This window comes from Sardina pilchardus, chromosome 11 (assembly GCF_963854185.1).
Source record: "Sardina pilchardus chromosome 11, fSarPil1.1, whole genome shotgun sequence".
NCBI classification, from domain to species: Eukaryota; Metazoa; Chordata; class Actinopteri; order Clupeiformes; family Clupeidae; genus Sardina; species Sardina pilchardus.
Genome location: NC_085004.1, coordinates 30,300,504 through 30,328,003, shown reverse-complemented (window position 1 = coordinate 30,328,003; position 27,500 = coordinate 30,300,504). Strand labels below are relative to the sequence as shown.

At 45.6% G+C, this 27,500-nt stretch overlaps 2 protein-coding genes across 4 annotated transcripts in view; both read right to left on the bottom strand.

Annotated features, from left to right (window-relative positions):
- Window positions 1–7,280, bottom strand: part of phlpp2 (PH domain and leucine rich repeat protein phosphatase 2) — a 41,721-nt gene extending 34,441 nt beyond the window's left edge. Inside the window, exons 1-3 of the mRNA XM_062549237.1 lie at window positions 7,142–7,280; window positions 5,021–5,304; window positions 474–607 (exon numbers count right to left, since the gene is read on the bottom strand). Of these exons, the coding sequence (XP_062405221.1) occupies window positions 474–607; window positions 5,021–5,298 (412 nt within the window). The 5' untranslated portion in view covers window positions 5,299–5,304; window positions 7,142–7,280. The remainder of the gene's footprint in view (window positions 1–473; window positions 608–5,020; window positions 5,305–7,141) is intronic.
- A 955-nt stretch (window positions 7,281–8,235) lies between these two features.
- The window catches only part of ap1g1 (adaptor related protein complex 1 subunit gamma 1), a 27,348-nt gene continuing 8,083 nt past the window's right edge, over window positions 8,236–27,500 (bottom strand). For all 3 annotated transcript variants that reach the window (XM_062548646.1, XM_062548647.1, XM_062548645.1), the window contains exons 2-23: window positions 26,522–26,725; window positions 26,271–26,395; window positions 25,606–25,747; window positions 25,386–25,482; window positions 24,632–24,708; window positions 23,302–23,397; window positions 21,745–21,825; window positions 21,520–21,618; window positions 21,366–21,421; window positions 21,160–21,273; window positions 20,869–21,009; window positions 20,305–20,359; window positions 19,886–20,008; window positions 19,536–19,625; window positions 18,815–18,939; window positions 18,171–18,275; window positions 17,267–17,408; window positions 16,338–16,464; window positions 15,212–15,313; window positions 14,799–14,959; window positions 14,564–14,662; window positions 8,236–13,393 (exon numbers count right to left, since the gene is read on the bottom strand). In XM_062548646.1, coding sequence (XP_062404630.1) covers window positions 13,292–13,393; window positions 14,564–14,662; window positions 14,799–14,959; window positions 15,212–15,313; window positions 16,338–16,464; window positions 17,267–17,408; window positions 18,171–18,275; window positions 18,815–18,939; window positions 19,536–19,625; window positions 19,886–20,008; window positions 20,305–20,359; window positions 20,869–21,009; window positions 21,160–21,273; window positions 21,366–21,421; window positions 21,520–21,618; window positions 21,745–21,825; window positions 23,302–23,397; window positions 24,632–24,708; window positions 25,386–25,482; window positions 25,606–25,747; window positions 26,271–26,395; window positions 26,522–26,722 — 2,460 coding nt within the window. In that variant the 5' untranslated portion in view covers window positions 26,723–26,725 and the 3' untranslated portion in view covers window positions 8,236–13,291. The remainder of the gene's footprint in view (window positions 13,394–14,563; window positions 14,663–14,798; window positions 14,960–15,211; window positions 15,314–16,337; window positions 16,465–17,266; window positions 17,409–18,170; window positions 18,276–18,814; window positions 18,940–19,535; window positions 19,626–19,885; window positions 20,009–20,304; window positions 20,360–20,868; window positions 21,010–21,159; window positions 21,274–21,365; window positions 21,422–21,519; window positions 21,619–21,744; window positions 21,826–23,301; window positions 23,398–24,631; window positions 24,709–25,385; window positions 25,483–25,605; window positions 25,748–26,270; window positions 26,396–26,521; window positions 26,726–27,500) is intronic.

The following is a 27,500-nucleotide window of genomic DNA, read 5'->3' as shown; positions in this document are numbered from 1 at the left end:
CACGCACGCACGCACGCACGCACGCACGCACGCACGCACGCACGCACGCACGCACGCTTTGCCATTTCAAAGACTGTGAGAACAAAAAAAAAAAAAAAAAAACATCGCTGTGCTAACGTCTCAGCTGTACGGACAAGTAGGAACGTTTATGTGAGCAAGGGGGAAACACACAAGGGTAAACACCCTGGTTCCACTAGCTCCAGCTCCAGCTCCAGCTCACTCCAGTTCAGTCAGGGGTTTGTTGGAAGGGTGCTGGAGTGTAGCGGCCAGGGACATGGACACGGCTCTGGGCCGAGGTCCAGCGTAACGGGTCCAGGACTCTGCCCCGGACACTGAAGGGCGAATCCAATCACCCAGATGGGCAGCAGTAACCCTGAGCGGGGCAAAGGGAAGGGAAGAGGGGAGGAGAGGGGAGAGCTGGGGCTGGGGCTGGGGCTGGGGCTGGGGGAGAGGGGGGAGAGCTGAGCACTCACCGCTGTGGAAGCGAATCATGCAGCTGAGGTCGGAGTTGGCGGCCTCCCGCTGGATGCGCAGAGGGTCCTCGTAGCCCATGGCTGCCAGGTAGTCGTACACCATCTGCAGCGGGCGCTCAGAGGGGTCCAGCCTCCTGCACACACACAGAGAGAGACAGCGATCAGAGAACACCCACATGAGAGAATACACACACACGCACACACACACACACACACACGCAAACACATGCACACACACAGACACACACAGACACAGACACACACAGACACACACACACACACACACACACACACACACACACACACACACACACACACACACACACACACACACACACACACACAGAAAAGACCATTTGAAAAGGTAATGCAGAGTTCATACTAAGCTAAAAACCAGCAGCCTAGCCAAAAACAGCACCGTTAGTATTAGCCTAATATAAGAGCTAATATAGCTAATCTTGCAAACTGATGTTTTTTGGTGATAACAACTGACGACATCTTGCTGTAAGAGCGGTTACATTTTCAAGCTTTTGACCAATGCACACAACTACATGGTGAGGAGCTTCATCTGCATAATGTGGCTATACTGTAGGCTAAATGGGGAAACCAGAGGGGAACTCACACACCCCAACCACAGAGAATAAGCTTCCTGTACTGCAGTGTGTGCTGAAGAACTCAACACAAACCATCACTCAACAACAAACAAAAGCATGACATTAGCTTTGATAGAGCCCCAACGGACACATTTAGCTGTAGCCTACACAAGAGTCCCAGTTTAAGAGTGGAAGGGTGAGGGTGTTATATGTGCATAATATGTGATGATTCAGCTACATGACAGAGACACGATACCCCAACAGCATACCCACACCTTACTGTCTCAGACCACTTCTGTGGAGATCAAAGCCAATTGCACTGTGCCGCCCGTGTACATTAAAGCGCTCAGTGATACTAAACGGTGATGCACCAGCTGGGATTTCCTTGAGGAAGAGCCTGATTTGATGATACAGGTCACATACTGGCGCCTCGCCCTCGCTCCTCTCAGACCTGTCCAGGCTCATGAGCCTCAGCTCGGCCGCTAAGCTAAAGCTAGGCTAGCACACTGCCTTCACCTGATCAAGCCATCAACTCGCTCTCCACTGGTTAATCCTGTTAACAGCTTCTATTATTGCCTCTGTGTGTGTGTGTGTGTGTGTGTGTGTGTGTGTGTGTGTGTGTGTGTGTGTGTGTGTGTGTGTGTGTGTGTGTCTGTGTCTATGTATGTGTGGGGGGGCATAGGGCAGCTGGGGAGGGGGTTATCCCAATCAGCCTGTGACTGTCAGTCCTCAGCATGGGCCCAGACAACTAGAACTCATCCCCAACAACCCACTAGTATGACCCTCAGACCCCTTCACATGCACTTTAGCATGAAGCAACAGCAATCTGCTGCGCTCAGGCCAGTCAAGGATAGTCTCAACCCAGCCCAGTGTGCACATGGCTTACTCCGGTCAGCTGGGCTTTCTTTTGTCCATCCTGGTGAAGTAGGGAGTTTTCATAGGTTTCTGGTAAAGCCGCTGCTCATACTATGCATTGCACACCAATGTTCATGCATAGCCTACTAATGGACTGCACATGATAACATGTCCTACTGGTATATAGACATGCGAAAAAAATAGACAGACGCACATGCTGACTAACACATCTCAGTGACACAGAAACACACATCGACACACCACCATACAGACAACACATCCATTTGCTGCCCAGAGACACCAGCTGCTCTCTTCAAGTTCTTCTGATGCAACTGGCCCTACAGAGCACACAGCCCAACTCTCTCTCTCTCTCTTCTCTCTCTCTCTCCCCCCCTCTCTCTCTCTCTCTCTCTCTCTCTCTCTCTCTCCTATCCCCTATCCCGCCCCCCCCCCCCCCCCCCCACTGGCTGCCTGTGGCACTGTTGGAGCTCTTCCTGAAGACTAATGTGATTTCAGCCATTTCAGCACTCCCGTCACTCGCAAGGGCAAAAAGAGGGGAAACTGAGCATGACTCTGGTCTTCCTCTCAGGGACACCTTCAGAGAGGAGGCTCAGCAGACGCTGCAGAAAGTGGACACTGGAGGCCCCCCCTTCTCCGTCAGCACGCGCAGTCGCGCACGGACACAAGCCAAGCGCCAGGTGTCAACCGGAGGTGCTGTTGTTGTTGAACATTTTCTGACAGAATATTTGTCTTTATACGTTCACCCAGCTCGTTCGGCTTCTGTGCATTTTCACGCAGTCTAGTCGTATATCTGCAGTGACATCAACTCCTTATTCATTTTCATTTTGTATTCATTCATGCATCACTATTATCAACACACACTGTTTTTTGGGGAGCTTTGAGCCTGCGGCCTAACAGCAGAAACAGTATATATTAATCTGTGTTTCTACTTGGCTGACTCCGGAGCTTTCCGTCTGTCAGTCCGCTTTGTTTATCCGCTTGTCTGTCTGTCTGTCTGTCTCTCTTGTCTGGGAGCCACAACTCTGGTCTCAGAGCTGTATCTGTATGCTTCTGCCATTCTAGGCTGCCATGTCAATTTCTCTGACCCACAGCTCACACACACACACACACACACACACACACACACACACACACATACACACAAAGATGGAAGAGCTCCCCTTGTGGTAAAATAATACACTATGTACTTAATTTGAGTACCTGCTGTGCCTGATATTACACATGACGTAAACCCTCTTTGATATTTCCAAGCGCATGCGACCAGGGAGAACCAAAGAGGAAATATTACCTGCCCTGTTTGAATTCTAAAACGTCAAGCCCTCCAAACCTTAAGGAGCCGTACAGAATTACACTCCCAAAGGTGACGATGTGGCACAATTCAACAACATCTTTGACAGCCGTGCTGACATCTTCGCAGCAGAGTAACAGTCAGCAGAGGGAACGTGGCACCAGGCAGAGGGAACACCAAAATGACACCAAAATGACACACTTTCATCACCCTAATCCAGCCCTCTTTTATGACCTCTGCGATGACAGAATCCAAGGCCAGCCTCATGCTAGGAACCACCACAGCCGATGAAAGCGGTTTGGCCTGCTTGCTTGTGTAAAGGCTCCGTAGATATCACAACTCAACACCTCAGCACAGAGTCCAGGACACATCAACCATCAAAAACCGAACACAAGTCACTTTGGGTTCAAGGAGAAGCCGATATGTGCACCGGCAGAGGCGAATCAATACAAGAGAATGCGTGCAACACCAGGGCGTGGGATTTGCGGGGAACCTGACAAAGAATGAGGCTGGACGCTGGAGATCTTGTTTCTCGTTTTGCTGACATTTTGGCGCGAGTGACCTATTTAATGCATTGCGGAGTGCACCGAGCAAAGCTTCACACCAAAAATAGTCTAACAGCAAGTAAAAAAGCACTTCCTGGGCTTCATCTAAAGAGCCAAGAAAAGAAAGAGAAAGGGACAGAGAGAGAGAGGGGGAGGAAGTGAACATGCGTGAGTGAGGGAGTGAGGGAGAGAGAGGGAGAGAGGGAGACAGAGAGTGGGTGTAACCAGATTATAGCCTGTCTAAGTGGCATTCTCGCGTGGAGCTCTGGTTTATTCTGGAGACCTGCTGTCACACATAATGTCAGACAGTGGCCATGCCACTCCGCGGGTCAGCCTGTCTCGGCACGACTGTTCCATTACTCCAGGAGCGCGCTCGGCCGCACTGCCCAAAAAGGCCCGGCTGGAAAATATCACGCCCAGATGAGACCTGGAGGTGTCGTGGAAAGGAGCTGGCCACTCTAAAATAGCCTGAACGGCCTATTTGTTGTTTCGCTTCATCCCAAAATACACTATACACGCTTTTATCCCAAATGGCTTTCGGAAAAACAAAAACAGATGTGCTATCACTGCTTCTTGCCTTAAAGATGCAGTCCGCCATTTGGATTTGGTTTCACAAAAGTTTGTTGATATTTGAATTCAACAGCCAATTACATTACACCCCTCCCTTTACTATTCCCGAAACATTAATGTTGATGGGCTGGGATTGTTTACAACTCGATCCAAGGCCAAGCCACTATGTGTGTTAACAATATAGTTATATCAGGAGGACCACAGCTAGAGGACTGTGAGGGGCAATTCCCTGAATCCGACATAAAAGAAATGTACAGGATTATGATCGTGGACTTCGACTTTAACGTTGAACTTTTGACCTTGGTATACGCTGTGCCATGCTTCATTCATTTTCCCATAGAGGATACAAGAAGTTATTGGAACTACAAATGATGTTAACTACTACCCACACGTCATGTGTTCACCTTATCCCATGCCTAACTGTGTCTACAATAATCTATATAGCAACAACACATTACAACACATTCAATTTATAAGGTGGTTTATCTCTACATCCAAAGTGCCTCACAGTGAAGGAGTGGGGGGTGGGGAGGGAGGGTGTAGTATCCAATGAGTAGCATCCACATAGCGCACCATATAAAGCATCATTATACATACTGCAACACATACTAACATATAGAGACTGGCTGTCTTAGTGTGTGTCTGCGTGCGAGTCCACTATGTGGCCTACAGTACCTGAGCAGGTCTCCATGCAGCTGCAGGTACAGGCCCTGCTGACAGTCTCTCTGGGCGCACAGCTCCTCCACGGTGGTGGTGGTGGAGCACAGGACCAGCTTGAGGTCGGGCTGCGGGGTGGAGGCGGGGGCCTGGGGGCCGCTGGCCGGGGGCTGGGGCTCGGTGGCCCCGTACAGGCACACGCAGCCCCGCTGGGGGTCCCCCTTCAACCAGTCCCGCTCCCGCGAGCCAAAGCGGTTCTTCCTGGTGACGCAGCCCCGGCTCCCGTTCCGCTTCATGTTGCGCTGGATGGAGACACACACACACACACACACACACACACACACACACACACACACACACACACACACACACACACACACACACACACACACACACACACACACACACACACACACACACACACACACACACACAGTGAGTGAGCTGGTCTTACTTCCCCAACAATGATTGATATGATTTACTGTACCTTGAAATCAATAGAGGTCACCATTCAACAGAGGTCTGAAAGGTCAAATTAATTAATTGTTATTATTTCCTGCAAGGCACCTGCCAAAACTGTGGTGATGGTGAATGATCCAGCTGTTTAGAGCACCTCTACTGTGACAAGAGCCTAGCTGACACGAGAAGGGCTCCACCCAAAAGATTCTATTTCTGTGCTAGAAACCTCTCGGCTTGCCTTCCACCCTGATGTGCCAAGGCCCAAATATTTACACCAGGGCACAAACGCCCTGGTGGTGTGTGTGTGTGTGTGTGTGTGTGTGTGTGTGTGTGTGTGTGTGTGTGTGTGTGTGTGTGTGTGTGTGTGTGTGTGTGTTTGAGTGTATGTGTTTGAGTGTATGTGTGTGTGTGTGTGTGTGTGTGTGTGTGTGTGTGTGTGTGTGTGTGTGTGTGTGTGTGCTCCAGGCTCCGAATCTGAGACAGGCAGCCAGGCATCAGGTCATTAGTCAGCCCTGATGAAATCATTCTCCCACGATGCCGTGCTTCGCCTGAGCCCAGCACTGCCTGCCTCTCCCAGTCTCCCAGCACAGCAGAGGAGAGGAGCGGAGCGGCAGAGACCCACACACACTCACACGCCGCTACACACCAGACTGAAACGCTCCGAGACACCGTGACACACCAGACAGCATCTGACCACTTTCTCTGTGCCCTACCCTCTCTCACCAAGCCCTGGCAATACTACGGTATGCAAGGTTAGAGAGATATAGAACCCATGCTGACTGATCCTTTCTGAAAACTGGATAGTGCATGCCCATTTTAGTATAGGGATAATTGTATTCAATACATAATACGATGATCAATATGGACTGGAATTACAGGATCTACCCTACCACACAAAGAACTGTTCCATTATTCAACCATGATTGGGCACAAAAAGGCAATTTCGCAGCAGAATCATTTTATTGCATCAGCAAACATCAAACGTTCAAATACTAATCAGCAAGATAAGGCTGAGTGAATGAGTAGTATTATGTTTTCTTATGATGTGCTCTTGGGTTATTTATGGCCGTGCGTAGCAACAATTATTAGCCTTCAGGGAAGACAGATACACATGTCCATAACACGCAGCCTATAATATGTTTTCCTGCCAGAAATTTAGATCAGGTCAGTCATGTCTTTCAAAAACGTTTGGCAAGATTGGCACGAAGACAGAAGACATGCGTTTAAATCGCTCATAATATTACTTTTATCAGATGATCCTGCTGCATGTCCAGCATCCTGGACAATTCCAAAACGATTAACGACTAACAGGTTAGATGGCAGTATGACAGGAGCTGGCAACACTACAGTAGCCTACTGACTGTAACAACCCCGTATAGCTTCGACTATAAGCAGCACCGAACCGCGGACAAGAGGAGGTGGCAGCCTACAATGAGAGGCAACCCTTCGGTGTCCTGAGTAACGGTGAAAACGTGTAGGTGGGAGACCATAATATGGAGAGACACGATATTTCGCAAAAGAGAACATCAATGAAGTAAATTGTATGACGCGTGATAGTGTCATGGATGATGCAGGTCATAATTTCATACGCACGGCCCTCTAAAAGACACCACTATTCCATTGCGGAGGTTTAAATGATAGAATGGATACTGGCGATGGCATGCCATCTATGTAGCATACCTTTAACACTCTGATTTCCGTTCCTCCTCGGGTTCCCGGTCGGATGCGGTCGCCGCGACCTGGGGCTCCTGCTTCATGGACCACCGGGTTCGGCAGATTTCCTTTGCAAGCCCCGTTATCTTCGACACCAGCTCCATTTTTACCGTCTATGTCGCTACTCGGTACCGTCTCCGACGTTTTCTCCTCGTCTTTCATTTTCGTTGATGTATCTTACTATAAAAATCTACATATAACGTCGCAGTGTACGACTAGTAAATTCCAATACAGGAGGCGGTTGCAGAGCCCCATCCTGGTTCGGTGAGACGCCATGAGACTGATTCTCACGGCTGTCAGATAGACCCAATCAATAAACATTAGAGAGGCAGGGCTACTTATTATTCATAGGGCACTGCCCATTTCAAAGCGAACGTCGCCGTGCTGAATTATTCATGAGAATGTTTATGCCCACTTGGTAGGTGCTTAAAGAGACACGAAATCGAAATTCTCTTCCTTAATTCTAGTGTTTGTTCATTAATAGCCATCATTCAGAAAACGTAGACTAGGCTACAGATATGCTTGAAATATACGAAATTATGCATAAGCTTACCTAGGCCTGGCATTCTACAGAATCTAATGTTTAATTTAGCCAGCTTACCATCACGTGCGTCTAATGCAATAGGTTTCAGTATTTTCAACTTCAAAATGCAGTGTGCTTACCAGGTGTGAGTCTGGCGTCTGAAACTGTGTCTGACCTCTGTAGCTGAAATCTTTATAGCATACTGAACCAGCATTACTAGGCCAAATGGGCTAAACATTGATCAATACGTTTTGAATTTTGTATAGTCCAACTACCTACTAAATGCAAATGGACCTGTATACTTAAGTTTTAAATATATGCTAATAAAACGAAATGGAGCAGTCACTTTGAAGAGAATGTTTGTCACTGTAATAAATACCGATCATCTCACACCTGTTGTGACACTATACAGAGCAAGCTGTGTAGGTGGACAATATATTAGATCATGTAGGTGGGTTATTTCTTAAAGTAAACAATTCCAGTCAGGTCAGTGAACCGTTCTGAAGAGTAAAAGTAGAAAAAAATAATGAAAGATCAGTTTTCATTTTGACTTTTTATTATTTTCTTGATCATATCTCCAACCCAAAGACAATAATACACAGCATAAGTCTAAAATATCCCATCTAGTAGTTTACAACCTCTCATTTTATTCATCTTCATCGTCATCATCATATTTTTTCAGTCCGACACACTCTCCTTGAAGACACAGGACTCTGATTCAGTTCAACATGTCAAGCCCATCAGGGGGGAAAAAAGAGAAGTTTTTCTCCCTTACAAATCAAATGTGGTAGAACAGCCAGTGTAAAATCTTTTCAGGGGTACATGTAGTTTCACTTTCCAAAAGAACAACGGGTATCTTTTTTTAATTTTCTTCAGTTCACAAAGAGGGAGCATGAGAAAAGGTGTTTGTCCAAGAGCTCCATGCATGGAGCTATCACCTGCCAACAGGGGTGAAGTCAAAGACAACTACATCCATATGAACAACGTGACCCTACCCCATAGCCCATCCAGAGTAAAAAGCTGATCGCTGCATTGGACAGTAATTTGTTTTCTTTTTTTTATATATATTTATATGTATATATTTTCTTTACAGAACATGTCCAAATGTACAAAGATGTCAGTTCCGAGCCATCAAAGGAGGTGTGGTGAATTTACTGATTATTTTGAACTTGCATTTTTTTCCACAAGAAGTTTACATAAAGAGTAGAAATGACTATTTACAAACGATTCTCACATGCAGCAGAGAATCAACGAAAAATCATCGCAGCCAAAGACGCACACACATCCTGACAGGTGAGGAGGTGCTGTCAGACATGGCAACACACACTCACTCACACATACATACACATTCACACAAACACAACATATACACACAATTATATGGGCTGATTAACCAAAAGAAAAAAAGCTTTATCAGCAGCACAGATTTCCAAAGGATTTCTCTTGAATATTCATTTGCAGTGTCATAACTACAGTTGTATAGATATTCACCCTTCATAATTTATAATTAAAAGGCAGAGACAAAATCTGTATAAATCATTCATAAATCAGGGAAATTTAAAGCAGGGAGGGCACCAACTTTGCTGGTGATAAAGTAACAAATAAAGAAAACATGGGACAAAAAAATCCAAAACAAAACAAAAAAACAAGAGACAACTTTCCAGTATTCCCTTCCCAAAGACCATAATAATCCATGAGCGCTCCCCCTTGTGGCCCTTAGCCTGAAGTACATGACAAACGGTCTCCTCTGATGTCCTTTCCCTCCCTCTCAAATATTAAGCAGCACTGGACCTCAGTTGCAAAAACATCCACTATGTGGATTATTGCCACTGCGCTATATTAGACAATAAAACAAAGAGGTGGCAATATCAATTTAACCAACTACCGCTGACGTGAAAGAAAGTCCATGTTGTCGGCAAATCACACTGCCTTTCGTGTTTCGCCCCAAAGAAAAAGCTAAATCTGAAAAGGATGCCGTCACAATAATAAAACACACGCTCATCGTATCAAACATCCCCAAAGAAATGTGCCGGTCAGTCAAGCCATGGTGATTGTACAGTGATAAATGGACTCGTTGAATGATATGATAGTCTCAAGGAGTTTGTAGACTCACGTTTGGCATAACTAATGGACCGCCGCCACTCACTGCACCCTCAAGTGTAAAATCAGTTATCATCAGTCAGCGGTATAGTGACCAAGAGCCTAACCTAGGTCTGACAGACACAAAGCAGAATCTATAGTCAGCCGTCAAATTGTGGTGGGATAGTGGGGGAATGATGGGCCTCAAGAGGAGAGTCAGATTTGTTTCCTTTCAAATATCAACGAGAAAGACCGACCTTTCAGCCGAAGGACAGAGCAAAGAGTACGAGATCTGACCGCGAGAAAGCTTCTGCTCTGTAGGCAGGTAAGTCCATTAATTAGCAGGTAGACTGGGCTGCAGTCATTAGCCCCAATGTGTTAGCCACAGTGAGCAACACAATGGGGCGGAGGGTGAGGGTGGGAGGAGGGGCTGCCGCACCACTGGCAATGATCCCATTCCACTTCCAGACCTGCTTTACTAGAGGACCATGCCAATACACTGGCCTTCAAAAACACACAGGCGCACACACACACACACACACACACAGCCGCCCCTGCCTGTGTCGCTGCACGGCATAGAACAGCAGAGTGTCCCTTTAGCCCTACATCATGCAGTACCCACGGCCGTCCAGACAACGAAAGAGGAGAAAAAAAAGAGAGTCGTATGCAGTCAAGAGAGAGGAGAAAGTAATAACACCGCTCATACATGTTGCCTTTCAAGATTGTTATTTTTTTTACACATGTATACAATTTTAGTCCCTATCTAATCTTAACAGGTCTTCCAATGGGAATTGATTTGATCTGGTCTTTTGCTTGTTTTACAATTATGTACAATATACAGGCAGCAGATATTACATTTCGTTTTTCAAGACATTGAGACAGGTAAGTCTTTCAATGAGACCATGATCTGGACTTTTAAGATCTTAAGACAATATTACACTGTGCAGTTCTGGAAGGAAGTCTTAGAAAAATGTTGGTATCTAAAAAAAGGGATGAGCAAGACAAGTTTATGCATCTTAAAAGCCCTCAATATGTACAGAAAAAAGCCGAGATAGTCAAGTCAAAACAAAACAAACGAAAACAAAGAGAATACCCTAGCTAATAGAAGGAAGCGTTTTTTTTCCATATACATATAGCATTGCTCAAAAATATTTCCAAAGTAAGCAAAAGAAACATCTGATTTGGTCACAAATGTTAGACACTGTGGCATAGGTGAGTCAACACTCCAATTGGATGGATACACCCCCCGAGAAAAGCAGAAGCTGGTAGGCAGCCGAGCTAGTTAGCGGCGGAAGAGAAATGCGTGGATGAAGTGGGTGCCCTGCTGACGTCCCGAAGGTATGTGAGTGGTTACACGTGACCATCATGGCGCCGTTGACCATTAACAACAAGAATGGTGACACATTGTGAGGTATGCAGGTTAATGTTCTCAAACAACACGGTCAACCAAGAGAAAAGACCAGCTCTGGTCGGTGGTTTATAACTACAGCCTAAGGCTTACGGACCTAGGAGTAGCTCTCTCTCGGCATCCGTTTCTCAGCCCCGGTGAGAAGAGAAAAGAAAAGAAACGGATGCAAGTGAAAGGGACCGTGACACGAAAGGTCAAACGAACCTCACCTTCACCCCAGGTGGGAAGTGAACCCGCGCGTGACATCAACAAGACTTTTGAGGGCTTCATATCTACCAGTAATGGCGAAAGGCACATAGATTCCAAAAAAAATCAGGCATCATTTGAAACAATCTAAATAAGAGAGAACAAAATGAAAGAACAAAAAAAGAGAAAAGGAAAAAAAGTACTACAGAAAAAAAAAGTAACATCAGAAAAAAAGTGCTGCCCATGACATAGTCAACTTCAAAATAACATGCCTACAAAAAAATGCATTCAGTGCATGTAACTACATTCGCAACTTATATGTGTACAATGTCTAAGACAGATTAAAACAAACTGCAAATGTCTTGTGAGACTGGTGTGAATACCCAAAGCCATGAATCAAATTTCATGCCAAGTTTACTGATCTATTATGTACACAAACCAGTAGACATCTGGGCAATCTATTCCATGTTTGCCCACAATGCATTTGGATAACCGCTCTGACAGGCTGTGCATCATGATGCTTTATTATTATCATCACTATTATTAATAAAGTTATTATCGCCTAAACCAAACATTTTAAATCAATCACTATGAGACTGCATCACTTGATCCCCCCACACAGTCCTCTGCTGGAGGTAAACATGTCACCCTGGGAAACCTCATTCCAATCCAAACACAAAGGCAAACACTTGCAAAGGGGAAGAAAAAAAAAAGGTGCCTAGCAAAGTCCAGGAGAAGTCCTCTAAAAGCTTTTACAGTGGCTCACTGGGCTGCTCACCAACCAGTGTAGGTGTTGGTGGCGTGCTCTACAGAGATGCATGTGTGTCGTACCCCGGTCATCTCTGGCTAGCTGGAGGGGCCTTATAGACCTACTGTCCTAGCTCTCGCTCAAGTCCTTCAAGTCAGCAACTGCAATTCACCCTGTGACCTGTGTTAGCCGCTGAAAAATATACAACAGGTCAAAACTAGCACTCAGAGGTGAAACAAATGGAGATTATCTGGGAGGCTAACCTTTCAAAGCCATGATTAATGCCTTAGAGTTTTTATTTTTTTAACAAAATAAAACAACCGTCTGTCTGGATAGATGGTAGGAAAGCATTTAAATGACAACTTGGTGGATAGATTTAAGAGAGATTAATGGAAAATTTGTTTCCCAGCTCCATTCCAAAAGAGACATTTTCCTAATTCCAAAAATATTAGACATAGAATTAAGTCAGTGTGTATATTGGACATATTTTTCTAGCCGTTGCAAATGTTTCCTTAAAACCCCCCAAAAAAGAAAAGAAAAAAAAAGACACTCCATTGAGGGTTAGATTAAAAACAAACAAACAAACAAAAAAAAAACAACAAAAAAACAATAGAGGGGTTACACAAGCGCTCATAGAAAATGGCTCCTTGTGAATGGAGAGGTGAAACCCTCGCTAGGATGACAGGAAGTGACCAAAGTGGGCAGGAAATGGAGAGTGAGCATGATGTGTGTGTGAGTGAGTATGTGAGTGAGTGTGTGTGTGTGTGTGTGTGTGTGTGTGTGTGTGTGTGTGCGCGTGTGAAAGACAGGGAGTAGAGACTTTAGTGCTGAATAAAGGTGGGAGGAGGTGAGAGGGGAGCGAGACCAAATCAAAAAAGAAACAGTAATTGGTATTCGGATATGCTTTTTTGTTTTTTCTCTGATATTTCAGATGATGCATCATCATTGTCACAGTCGTTGTCATGGTCTTCATACCATCGTCGTCTAGTTGGTTGGTTGGTTCTCTGTGGGTCAAGAATGTACCGCTGACTCCCATGCAACCCCTAGGGGGCGGTGGGCGGTCTGCGGGCGATGTCACAAGGGGGGGGCAGAATGGGGACGGGGAGAGGGTGGGGGATACTTTCCCATAGTTCCCTTGATTGGGGTCTTTTAAGAGGGAGAGCGGGCAACATGTCACTGCCAGGACTGCGGGGGAAAGTTGTTGACCTCGGCCAAGTCTTGCACAGGGGTGCCTTTGTGGGTGTATGTCAACTTGACCCTCATTCGCAGTTGTTGCTGAGAAAGAAATAAGAAAGAAAAACAAAAATGGCAGAATGGTGAGGAGTCAAAAGATTTTTTTTTTTTGCCAGAAACGTCAATAGCAAAAACAAATTCCAGAAAAGTTAAATATATCGTTGAGAAACTTTAACACTGGATTATCTTATTGATACAAACTGAACACATAAAATGTCCTTTTTCCTCCTCCTCCACTGACACAGACCGAAAGTCGTCAAGGCAAAAGGCTTTGTCCTTGAAATAAACTGATCAATTCTTACAAGGACATGGCTTACAGATGTTTATAGTTAGTTACTGAGTGATTTTGTCAATGGGATCAAGGATACAGATCACATTTGTTATGTCTACATAGGGGGACATGTTAATGATTCACACTGGGGTATCTGTAAAATGAAACAGATGGTAGTACATTGCACTTCTGATTTTTTTTTCAATTACAGGAGCTTCAACCAAATTGACATTGTTTAACTTTGACGATAAGACCCCAGTTAAAAACCTTTCAGTGACTTTCAGTGTCAGTCTAACAAATACTGAGCTATCTATCAGGCTAGTTCATGCACCAGACTGAAGTACTGCATTACAGAAATATCAGGGCAATGCATTATCTGAAATATCAAAAGGCATATTAAATACAATTGTCATTACTAAACTTCAATTCAATTCCATTCCGTTCAACATCTGAACAAGGTAAGGTAAAGCTACATGCTAGCATACACATGAAATGCTAGTTCATACCACCCTAATAACGTGGTGTACTGTAGTCATTTAGGTCTACTGAATACTCTTAGTATGTGGATATTACTTGCATTTTTAAAAGGAAAATGACCATTTTCACATTGAATTTACTCTATAAACACATGCAAGTAAAACTAGGTCGGTAACTCAAGATTTGTATGTTGGTTAAAACTGGCATTTCAGACATTTGCAAACTTGGCAAAACAACACTGTGGAATATGACATACTCATGCTAACCCTGTAAAAATACCGCCTGCAACGGATTGCTTGTGTTGCAGTGGAGACGCCGCACTTCAGCAGCACATGAATGTAGTGGGCAGACTAGGAGAGTGCGCTGGTGTCTCACACACACACACACACACACACACACACACACGCACACACTTCAGCAGCACATGAATGCAGTGGCAGACTAAAAGAGTGTGCTGGTCTTACCTTCTGTGGGTTGAGAACTCTGATGACCTGCGTGACATTGCCCTGGTTGAGCGGCGGGACTATATTACTGCTAGGGGACAGCAGCTGCAGCTGGAATGTCTGAGGGGACAGAGAGAGTGAGACCGTGAGAGTGAGGCACATCGAGGTAGGTAGACAGGTAAAGACTACTTTTTCCCAAGTGAAATAACTTGGACATAGTAAAGTGCTACTGGTGTTGTGTCCTTTGGGGCCTCACCTTTGGTACTGCAGCCTGGAAAACAAACTCGGTCATCTCCGCCTCTGTCGTGTTGGTGGCGTGGATGGTGATGACCGAGATGTTGGGGTTTTGGTTCGACCTCTCGAAGGTGAAGTCGATTTTCAGTCCATTTTTATTGTACGCCGTCATGGGAGGGATACCTGCGAGGCCGGGGTAGGGGAGCAGGGGAGAGAACATTTGAGCCTCGCCACGAGCCGAACACGACATGTACTCAAAGCGTTACGCTGCCTACGCCAGCGGAGAATGAATGGGTTTGGGGTGGGGGGGGGGGGGGGGGGGGGGGAAGGAACCACTTAGGACTGAACATGTGAGTCGACTGCACACTGGCAGGAGGCTCGGAGGCCTCGTATGGATGGAGGCATGAGACTGGTGAGATGTGCGGGTGCTCCTACCTGCTGCGGTGTCGTTAAACAGGGGTTGTGAGGACAGGCCGTCCAGGAGGAAGGGGGGCTGGGAGATGGGAGCAGAGGAAGCAGGGGCAGGGGTAGGACCACCTAGGGAGGGACAGAGGGGACAGGGAGATGGGGAAAGAGGGAGGGAAGGAGGGATGGAGGGAGGGATAGAGGGAGGGATGGAGGGAGGGAGGGAGGAGGGCAGAGATTATAACAAAGCCATAAGAGTTGGGTTTTTTTTAGATGCTGAATGCATGGCTGTGGAGAGAAGGCACATGGTGGAGGATGGTGACATCTAGAGGAGAGGAGGCTGAAATGTGCAAAATAGGATGCATGGGTAAGAGTGACAGTGACAAACTAAGACTGTGGAGTGAGAGGATAACACGGAATGGCACTAGTGTAAAAAAATAAGTGCATGCGTGAGGGGAGGAAAAGAGAAAGAAAGAGCAAAATAGCAGAGAGGAGAGAGAAGAGAGGAGAGAGGAGAGAGGAGAGAGGAGAGAGGAGAGAGGAGAGAGGAGAGAGGACCTGTGCACCTGATTCTTTAATCAGGTGCACAACATAATATTCACATGTGTGAGGGGCAGACCGTGGGGGAAAGGCAGTAATCTAATCACTTCACTCTTTGTAACCTGGATGGGCTGTTAGTCTACAGACAAAGCCACGCACATCACGTCCATCTGCACCTGAAATGGTCATTACCTTGTCCAGTAATACTGCATGATCAATCTAATCACAATCACAAGCCTATGTGATTGTATAACCGCAAAAATGGCTGGTTAGAAGCTAATCGAACAGGACAGTCATTATGTGTGGCTGTCAGAATAAGAAAAGAGCATCAACAGACTAAGGTTCTGACGATGGATCACTCTTTCTTCTCATCACTCAGCTGTAGACAAATATCCTGAAGCCATCCCACAGACACCCATAACATCAACTATTTTGATCATTAATGTCTCTTGCCTGCCCTTCTTTAATCAGGTGCACAACACAATATTTACATAACACGGAATGGCGGAATGGCGTGAGGGGAGAAAAAGAGAAAGAAAGAGCACAATAGCAGAGAGAGAGAGAGGGAGAGGGAGAGGGAGAGAGAGCGAGAGAGAGAGAGAGAGAGAGGCGTTACCAGTCATAGAGAGATCCCCGAGCAGATCCAGCAGCTCGCCTCCAGCAGAGGCAGGCTTGGTGGGCACAGAGGTCTGGATCACAGGAGCCACGTCGTTGCCCCCCAGCAGGTCCAACAAATCATTAGCCTGCAAGGAGAGGAGTCGCTCACACTGAGTGATGACAAGCCAGAGGCTTTCATGCACACACAGACAACATCTCTGCTTGAAGTCACTGAAGTGAGGCAGCTGTTCAATAGTGTGGTTTCAATTCAAAGGTTCTGTACATATAAAATGTCCCGTGTCCTGATATTCAACACAGAGGATGTTTTTTGGGGGAAATGATTGGCATAACATGACATCTAAAATTAAGTTCTGGAGCTCTTTTTGCTTAAGCTCCTAATATTTCAGCCAAGCACATTGCTAAGCACACTGACTTCTACAGGCTAATCTTGAAAATGAAAGCTCTGCAATTCAGCTACCAGCAGGGGTCTCACTTTGATCACATTGGTAGAGGCTTTAAACAAATTCCTGTAGTTTGTAGGACACTAAGCATTTTGCAAAAAAATAAAAATAAAACAGAACTAGTAGAAGTAGTAGTAATAATACTTTTTTGCTAAATGACATCTGCCATATCCATCCATGGTTGTATCAAGGGTGAGCTTTAAATGTCCACCTTATAAACTATTTGATCATATTTAATTTGAAAAGAAAACCGTAGCCTGTTATTGGTGACCAGAAAAAATAAAAATAAAAATCAAGAATCTTAGTAAACTGTACATATTTTGACATACATGTTGTCCACCAAGCCCATAAATAATTTAACAACCTTTTAGTTGGCATCATGTGACAATAGGGCCTACGTGCACAGCAAAGGGGAAGCTCTCTGAGGTGCTTCTTCCTCATTGGTCAACTGATAGGTGTGTGGGCTGATGCGTGGAGGCCGTCTTACCTGACTGGCGGGTTGAGGGACAGCAGGTGTGAGCTTCGTGTCCAGAACAGCAGACTCCGTCTCCCCATTGGTCTGCGCGATCTCTGTGGGGCCATTGGTGGAGGTCTTCTCCATGATGGGCATGCGCTCTAGTAAGGCAGGCCTTCAGTGCCAAATGGAAGGGAAACAAGAAGGTTTAGCAACACACATCATTTAGAACAGACCAGAGCCATGAACATGTTAGCATAACTAACATCAATAAAATGGTTTAGTATTGCTGAAGACACAAAGTGATAATGGCCCAATCCCAATGTCCGGACTCACGAACTCACGGACTTTGGTGCGCGTTCTCGCGCAATTCGTAAGGGTTTAGGGCTGTCCCAATGTCGAATTACAACGGGCGGGAGGGTTTGAGTACAGACTTACCGAGCCCTTTCCGTGAGTCTGCATCGGTGCAGACTTAACCTAAGGGAATTACCCACAGTTCAAAGTGTTGTGACGTTTACCGCGGAGATCATAGAAAAATCCGGAAATGAAGGTAAACAACAGCGCGCACGACACACGTGCATGGTGCAAATGTTAGCAACGTCTTTGTTAGTAAACATCGCCAAGGTACATGTGATCTCGTGAAGTGCTGTCCCAATCCCAAATACCTGTCTGAGCCTATGTGGCCTCACACACTCACTCACTTAGCACCTGAGATCAATTAAGTCTGTGAGTCTTTAGTTCTTAGTCTTTAGGGCTGACATTGGGATTGGGCCAATGATTCACAAACAAAGAGACCAGTACATTTTAAGAAGATTAAACATAATCAGTCAACAATACAAAACGATGTATTCTCAAACGGAAGAGAAGCTCAGCTTGTTGGATCGGATGTCTGATATGTCTGTATAACTAGACTGGGGGAGCTTGGTGCTTAGCTTACCTCATGTGATCATATTTCTTGAAAAGTGCATTATACTCCACAGCCCTCTGCTGCAGCTCCACGTCTATGCTGCTCCCGTATATGGACACCACCTTCTTGATGCGGCTGCAGGGTACAAAGCCAAAACAAGACAACTATAACACATGTGTGCACTGCACATATACATACAAAGTAAACTGACATGTACTCATTACGCTATCTGGCAAATGCCCTCATTAAGATATATGGCAGATCATTTATGTGCCTTTTGACTCGGTCTTGGCCTTAAGCACTTTAGAATTACCCTGGTGCTCAAGGTTAATTGACAGCCCCTATCAATGCCAATGTCAGCCTATGTGATTGTATAACCGCAACAATGGCTGGTTAGAAGCTAATCTAACAGGACAATCATTATGTGTGGCTGTCAGAATAAGAAAAGAGCATCAACAGACTCAGGTTCAGACGATGGATCACTCTTTCTTCTCATCACTCAGCTGTAGCCAAATATCCTGAAGCCAGAACTCTTTTCAGAACTCTTCAGAAGTTCACTAATTCCGCCTTCCCGGAGGTCCATTCATAATTCATAATCCCTGGTGCTCAAGGTTAATTGACAGCCCCTCAACATCTGGTGACAGAGTAAGACCTGCAGGAGGTATAATGCTTACTTTACACTGCTGAAACGAGTCGACAGCTTCATGATGGCAGTCAGGGAGTAACCACGGGTAACAGGGGTGGAGAGATTGGAGACGAGGAGGCCTTCCAACACATCCAAAACCTCATCCTCAGTAACCTGCAACAGACACCAACACATATTAGGCATGAGGTCTATTTGGATCATTCATGTCTCTTGCCTGCACTTCTTTAATCAGGTGCACAACATAATATTTACTGTACATGTGTGAGGGGCAGACCGTGGGGAAAAGGCAGTGATCTAATCACTTCACTCTTTGTACCTAGATGGGCTGTTAGTCCACAGACAAAGCCATGCACATCACAACCATCTGCACCTGAAATGGTCCTTACCTTGTCCAGTAGTACTGCATGATTAATCTAATCACAATCACAATGTCAGCCTATGTGATTGTATAACCGCAAAAATGGCTGGTTAGAAGCTAATCTAACAGGACAATCATTATGTGTGGCTGTCAGAATAAGAAAAGAGCATCAACAGACTAAGGTTCTGACGATGGATCACTCTTTCTTCTCATCACTCAGCTGTAGCCAAATATCCTGAAGCCATCCCACCGACACCCATAACATCAACTATTTTGATCATTAATGTCTCTTGCCTGCCCTTCTTTAATCAGGTGCACAACAGAATATTTACATGTATGAGGGGCAGACCGTGGGGGAAAGGCGGTAATCTAATCACTTCACTCTCTGTACCTGGATGGGCTCCTCCTCTTCACACTGCCCTGACACCAGCAGGTCTCCGTACTCCCCTGTGCACCAGGACGCCACCTGCACCAGAGGTTGCTGTGGACCACCAAGTCAATGGGACAAATCAGAAATCTCAAAATGACTACCGCTACCATGAAGCTTAAAAGGCCACCTGGAGCACTGTGTAATGTCCAGAAATGTATTGACATAATAATCTATATCTATATGTACAAAAATATCACATTACTTAGACATGGTAAAAATGTGTTTTAACCAACAGAATTATCATGGTATGAGTGTTGTGCTTTACTATTTTCCAGGCGATTCCTGCTTTCCGCAGGGAGAAGGGTGTGTACCTGTGAGATGTCATCCAGCAGTGCTTTGTAGAGTCTCTGCACAGTGTAAGCATGCATCTCCACACTGTTCGTAATCAGCTGGATCAGGTTGGGGACCGAGTCGTCCCGGACATAGCTCCCCGCCTGGGACAAAACAACAACAACAACAGCAGAATGCTTTAGGCCTACGTGCAAGTTGCATTGCCCTTGTCACTGGCTATATGGCGAACATGCTGGACGTGTTCCATAAAAGAGACGGGCTTCGGCCAGTAAAAGGACGCTGCTGTCAGAATTTGAGGTCATCATGCTCAATCTTTCAGTCGATGGATCACACTCACTATCATCATGCAACAGCCTGGCAACCACAGCAACAACATGAACTTAGCAATAGTCTCCCAAAAAGAACACGACACCGCCCACAATTGACCGGCGCTATTTACCGTAGTCAGGACCCTCATGATTGTGTCTATGTGCCATCTCTTGGAGGGTGCGTACCTGGGGAGAAAAGAGAAGAGGCTTGTGCGTTAAGACCGCCAGGTGACTGGACAACACAAGAGCACACACAAACGAGTCGTCTCTCTTGGGCTCTGAGGGGGTCAGGCTGTCAGACTGAAAGGGTGTCAGCAACGCCAGGCTCTGACGATGGATCACTCATTTTATCCTCACACAGCACTTTAATAGGTCACTCATTTATCTACTCCCTCTTGCGCCTGTGCAGCAGGGCTCCTGAAGGTGGTGTACACACACCACACTACTCCAGTGGCACTACTTCAATCCTCGCGCTTTGGCACTGCAGCGTGCGGGCTAATGAGGCTTACTGGCTTGCCGAGGGGGTTTTAAAAGACTTCCTTCAAGCCTCGCAAGGCGCTCTGATGCTCGTGGCTTCACAGACATACATGCTGTGTATATTATCTCTCTGTTCCAGTGGCAACAATCAGCCATCCCTCGAACAAACACGCACACGGATAGAACTCGCTGTACAACAGACAGTTACACAGACTTACTTCTCGGCGGCCAGGAACACACCAGACGCACAGTCGGCTTTGAACTCCGGGTCGCACGAGTCCAGGAAGTAGAGCAGCTCCTTCATCATCCCCCGAATGTTGTTGCCGTTGACCAACGCGAAACTCAGCTCCATCGCCCGCCTTTGGGGAAGAACCGGAGGAGGAGGAGGAGGAGGAGGAGGAGGAGGAGAGGAAGGGCAGGATGTTAAGGTGATATTTCAAACAGCCACATCTTCAACAGACAAGTGCAGCGTCAGCTCATAGAGTATATGGGGCCTAAGTGCTGCTCACCGCTTAATCGAAACGTCTAAATCTTTCAAGCAGTCCACAATGGTGCTCCGATGCCTCTGCACAGCGTTGTGGTCCGTCTGCACGGTCTTCAGTAGAGACGTCAGCGCAACGTATCTGTGCATGGAAATGGAGGCCGGTTATGAGCGCTAGAGTTTGGGGTCAAGGGGATATTTCTGCGCACTTTACCCAGAGGATATGGTACAAACCTGATGTTTTTATCATTGTTGAGTAGGAAGCGTCCAAGGATGTTAATGGCCAACACCTGGCAACAGACAACAATGTATTATTGATTAGCGATTCGAAAACAGGAGGCGTCTTCCAATGAGAAACCACCATTAAAGCCTTGAAAACCACACTTACCCTTAATCCACTTTCCGATTTGATGTCCATTATGGTTAGAACCGTCTCATAGAGAATTGCATTGCCTACATTTTTACTTGTTTCTGTATTGGTCGCAACCTATGAATGAAACGCAAATCATGAATTGCACAGAAATCCTGAATGAGAGAAACTGAATTATGATTATGATTATGATGATATATTAGGATTACGCAGGGCATCAATCACACGGTCTGAAAGCCTCACCTGTGCAAGAATGTCATTCATAGCTTCACTGGAGTCATCGTCCCCTTTGCCTAGAATTCTCAGTAGCCTCAATATTCGCACCTGAAATGGAAGATGGGATGTCTGTTAGTCTACAGACAAAGTCACGCACATCACATCCATCTGCACCTGAAATGGTCATTACCTTGTCCAGTAATACTGCATGATTAATCTAATCACAATCACAATGTCAGCCTACGTGATTGTATAACCGCAAAAATGGCTGTTTAGAAGCTAATCTAACAGGACAATCATTATGTGTGGCTGTCAGAATAAAAAAAGAGCATCAACAGACTCAGGTTCTGACGATGGATCACTCTTTCTTCTCATCACTCAGCTGTAGCCAAATAACCTGAAGCCATCCCACCGACACCCATAACATCACACATAACAAGCTACTCCAGGCTTGTGTTCCATACATATATGTTGTTGCTACCAACATGATCATGTCTCCAGGACACCCACTGAGTGCACTATGTAAGGGATAATGGATGACAAGGCATTCGGGCATCAGAAAGATAATGCACTTTCAAAGTGGTAATGCGCCACGACACAAAGTGCCTGTTACACTTCGAAGTGCATTATTTTCTGATACCCGAACGTAGGGGCATCCTTTATTCCACTTATACCACTGTTTCCACACCTGTGCTGTGTGCAATTTGCTGCCCAAATTGCCGCTTTAACTGTCAGCTTTTGTAGAACTATTACTAACTATAAACTATAACTGTCTACGATCTTTATGCCACACAGACTCATCTCAACAGGACAAACTACCATTACCATTACGGTTATATCTACACAAGGCCACCTCAGTTTTGATCCAGATTTTGAAGTCAAATCTGATTCGCGACCACCAGGGGTCGAAATTAACTTTTTGGCCTACAAGCCAATGTGGCTAGGAGATGGGGGAAAAAATGTACCCAACAGATATATTTGTTAAACAAAACTAAAACAATGTTTTTCAGAACTAATGTGTCATTAGCTAATTAAATAACTTTTCAGAACTCTTCAGAAGTTCACTAATTCCGCTGCAAGTTCCATTCAAATGAAAGAGCCTTCCCAGAGGTCCATTAATGTTGTAGCTTATAATTACAGTTTTGAAGTAGAGCAAACGAATTTGCTCTATCTTGGTCAGTAATCAAGGATCTTTGCTATGATGATGACCACTGCAAAAATATGATAGTGGCAGTGGGTTTTGAGCTATGAATCACGCCTTTCATATCAGTCCGCGAGTAGTTTGTTCACCATCACTGAAGGTGAAAGTAAGCAAGTAATAGGTTCCATTTCTAAGCAACATCTGAAACTTTCAACTTCTATTTGTGTGGCTAGTTGTTTTCACTAAAGGTTAATCAAATAACTAACACTTGTGAAGTTTGATATGGCAAGCTAATTTAATGTGACAGACTGAAGTAGCTTATTTGCGCAGTTGATAAGCAGCCGTTTTCCACACACACCAAAGTAGCTCTATACCTGCCACAATTCAGCCATAATTGTTGAGGGGTTGTTAACAGGCCCGGTGGTACTGGCCCAGGCACTCACCTGCAAGAAGGGGTCGCTAATGCCGGACACATCGTGCTCGGGCGAGTACCCGGACATGATCAGGTTCTTCAGGATTCTCACCAGCTGTGGGACCAGCTGGAAGAGAGCCAAGGAGACAAGAGAACAACAGTGTCAGCAAGGTGTGAGAGAGGCTCCGCACATCCAGCACCACCACTCACAACACGTGTCTCACATACACACACACACACACACACACACAACCTTACACACACACACACACATGACCGAGGAGGGAGGGGGGGTTACAAACATGTCAACGTAAAGAACCAGGGGAGGGGAAAAACGTCCAAATGTTTAGCGCTAGCAAACATTTTCTCTCATCTGCTGAGTCACAGTGATCAGGCTGATGTGATTCTTCCCTTCGGTCATTTGGTTAGCAAGATTACACTAGTAACATGATTGTACATATTTAAGGAGTTTTATCATTTCAATCCATGATTCTTTTTTTGTATTGAGAACATTGAGTACAAAGTTTCAATCAATAGTCACATGAGTGTGCTCTACTATCAATTTGACATGTCTGATATGTAACCTCTGTGTTTATGAACACCGCATGTGATTTGTTATTGTTTACACCACTATATAATACTTTTAGCTATGGTGACACATGAATATGGTCTACAACACCAAAGTTAGTCTAATGGTGAGAGTTGGACATTGGTGAATAATTACATTAACTAATACACAACTGCAGACATGGTATTAAGAGAAAATAAAGGCAAAAATAAACATGACCAGGACAAAATAATAAATAATAAAGACATAACTTTCAAACAGAATCTGACTATGACAACGGTGACCACGTGAAGTGATTTGTTTTGGTTGTTATTGTTGTGGAGAGCATGCACCAGCTATGAAACCAGAATGTCCTCTTACCTTCTCATTCTAACACAATGCAGGAATTGTAACAAGGACAAATGACAGAAAAAATATGAGGTAGATGTTAGGGGGGGAAACTGGAGAAGAGAGAAAGTCACTTTCAGAGCGCTTCAAAAATAATGTTACGGTCATGAACATGAGGGGTGGGTAGGCCGGCAGAGCAGTTTAGACTGAAGTGGAGAGGGGGAAGGGGGGGGTGGGACAGGAGGTAAGAAAGAGAGGATAGAGGAAGAGGATCTAAACAGCCAACATTGTGCACCTCCAACGGAAAGCTTAAAACCCTTTTAGTATACCCATATCACCCCTATTAGAATGGCTAAGTGGATTAAGCTGCTACCACTGGCGTGACACTATTGATTCATTACGGTTTTAATCTAGTAGTGATTCACTGCTATAGTAATATAAAGGGGAGATGAGAGCTGTGTCTTACCTTTCTAAAGTGTGAAAGCATATCTGGACTTCTCTCACACATTTCAGTGAGCAGAACCACAGATGTGTGAAGGACACCTGGAAACCATACACACACACACACACACACACCACACACACACACACACATCATTCAAGTGCTACAGATAATGCATACAGTATATTAAAAGTATTACAAAAGATGGGGTCAGCTTTTTACATGAAGAGATTTTCATTGACATTTTCCTTTAGTCTAGACTAGGCTTAATCCATGTACAGGAAACGAAGCATGCCAACAGCAGAATAATCTACGTGTCTGTGTTCGCAAACCCACAAACTGTTGCTAATGACCAGCCTAAAAATCTTATCTTGCCTTCTGGGAAACAGTGAAGGAAACCACTAAAGCAGCTCCGGTAGATCTGGTCATGCAGATCTTGCCCCCCAATGCAAAGAACTATGCAAACGCCAGGGCTGGGCAACATTAAGCATTTCCTTCCTTTAATATACATGACTTGCAAAAAAGCTGCTTCAAGAGAGAAATGGACTGGGCAGAAAAACTCTACAGTACTGTGACATTAGAAAGGTATCAAGCAGGAAGAACTAACAATAATAACTAACTTTTTCTTTACTTAAACAAATGGAAGAATGACGGGTAGTGAAGGCTGGCGTCGCCCCAGAAGAGCAAATGTAGCGTAACACTAACTAATCACTAGACTGAGTGGACAGCTGTGGCACAGCTCTCCTGAATGGCCTATTGAGTGAGCGCTGTGTCTCACCGTGGTTCTTCTCGCTGAGCAGGTTTTTCGTTGCCGGGAGGAACATCTCCATCAGCTCTGGGACCTTCCTGATAACGTGGACAGCACACAGAGCTGCCTGTTGTTGCACAGACGAAAAACACAGATTGGTGAGACAAGGTCAAAGGTCACACATCTTCACACAAGGGCAAAAAATAAATAAAAATAATAAAAAAAAAACACGGCCTTCGCTGAGGCGTACCTTTTTCCTCAGGTAGGAGTTTGATGTTTTGAGGAGCTTCTCCACCTCTCCGGCTAGATCGCGACACATCTCCGACGAGCCCATGCAGCCGAGGGTGCACAAGGCCAGGCCCTGCACATACTGTGTGCTGTGGTTCAGGTCACTGGGAAACCACAAGCAAACCGACGTGAGCAACCAATAAGCCAGCGCAGAAAAAAAAGAGGGCATTTTAAGTACATGATGCAACACGGAGTGGGGTGCCGCAGACTTCAGTGGTCACGGCGGGATGGGCGGAGGAGGCGGAGGAGACGGAGGACAGGAGCAAAGACAGCTGGTCAGGCAGGTTTTCTGGGCCGGGCCCACATCACACCGCATCAGCACGCGCTGGGGAATCGTGCTGAGGTTTTTTTGGCAGCAGCTCTTAGCACATCACACACCCCCACTCGCTCCATCCCTCACACACAAACAAACCAGCCAACACACACACACACACACACACACACACACACACACACACCATCCCTCACACACGCACACACAAACGTTCCATCCCTCATATACACACGCTTACTCCTTCCATCCCCGACACACACACACACACACACACACACTTTCCATCCCAGCACCACGCAGGCAGCTGTGCTCGACAGCAGGCCATTTAGCTAAAATGTGACGCTTGCACTCACTTCTTGATGCAGTTTGTCATTAGTAGATGGACGTCCTGCCTCTCATCCAGCAGCAACATGGCCCCCAAGTACCCTATCCGCTTGTCAGTGAATTTCTGGGATGCAATCAGCTTCAGGCACTCCAACTGCAGGGGGGAAATCACTTTCGGTCAGTTCACTTCAACTATGAGGAAGAGACACACGGCACAAGGCGCTCAAGGAAGTGTGCCAGGAATGCTGGGAAGTAGGCCTGCCTACGTTGCTGTGCTCACCTGCCCAAAGTGTGCTGGGTAACCCAGCATATGCATATAGAGCAGCTTGGCCACATTTCGGCAGCGGTAGGTGTTGTCCTCTTCCCTGAAGGATGAGCGGATGGCAGCGCACTCTTTCTGGATCATCTCTCGCTCCTCGGCCTGGGTCCGGGCCGTCCGGATGGTCCGGATCAGCTCCCGCAGTCTGATCGGAGCTGGCATCCTCTGTGGGCACACAACAAAACCAGCCGCACGTCAGTGACCACACTCTCCACTAAACAAGCCTTTTGTTGCAATTTAGTAACATAATTCCGATCAAACATTCTAGAGCGCCTGTTAGCACCTGATCAGAATAGAATGTACAGCATGTAAACAGACGTCATGACTTTCAATCAAAATGGTTTAATTGGAATGACAACAACTGTCCATGTAAACCCACCTACTGATGGCAGTTCTTTCAAATCAATTAAAATTGGTTGTTTTGGTTATGGTTTGTAGTTGCTTTGATTTGATCAACTACCTCACAAACTACACTGCAACTACAACTACAACTACAGAGTACCGTTTGAAAGGCTGGGTGGTCCTGATTAAAACAAATGACAAATGATCGCCCATGATGATATGACCAATATGCTTCTTTGATATAAACAACAGGTGGAACTCAAACGTAATGATAACAGAACACTTCCATTTCATATCAAACCACAAACCAACAAATATCCGGTTACATTTCCCCTGTATAAGTAAGTAGTCTCTTTCATTTGTGCAGAAACAAACCAACTGCAATAAAAATCACATGTGCCAATAGAACTGGGACTTGAGTCATAACTCCACAGCCGTGACCGTTTCCTCCCTCCACAGAAAGCACCAAAGGTCACTCCTACGTATCAGCAAGTCAACATCATTCAAGCCTTTAAGCTACCGCGACTTTGGGAGGAGAAGCAGAGTTGGGAGTGCCTGTGGGATTAGCAGGTAGTAGCTCTATAATACCTCTGGACTA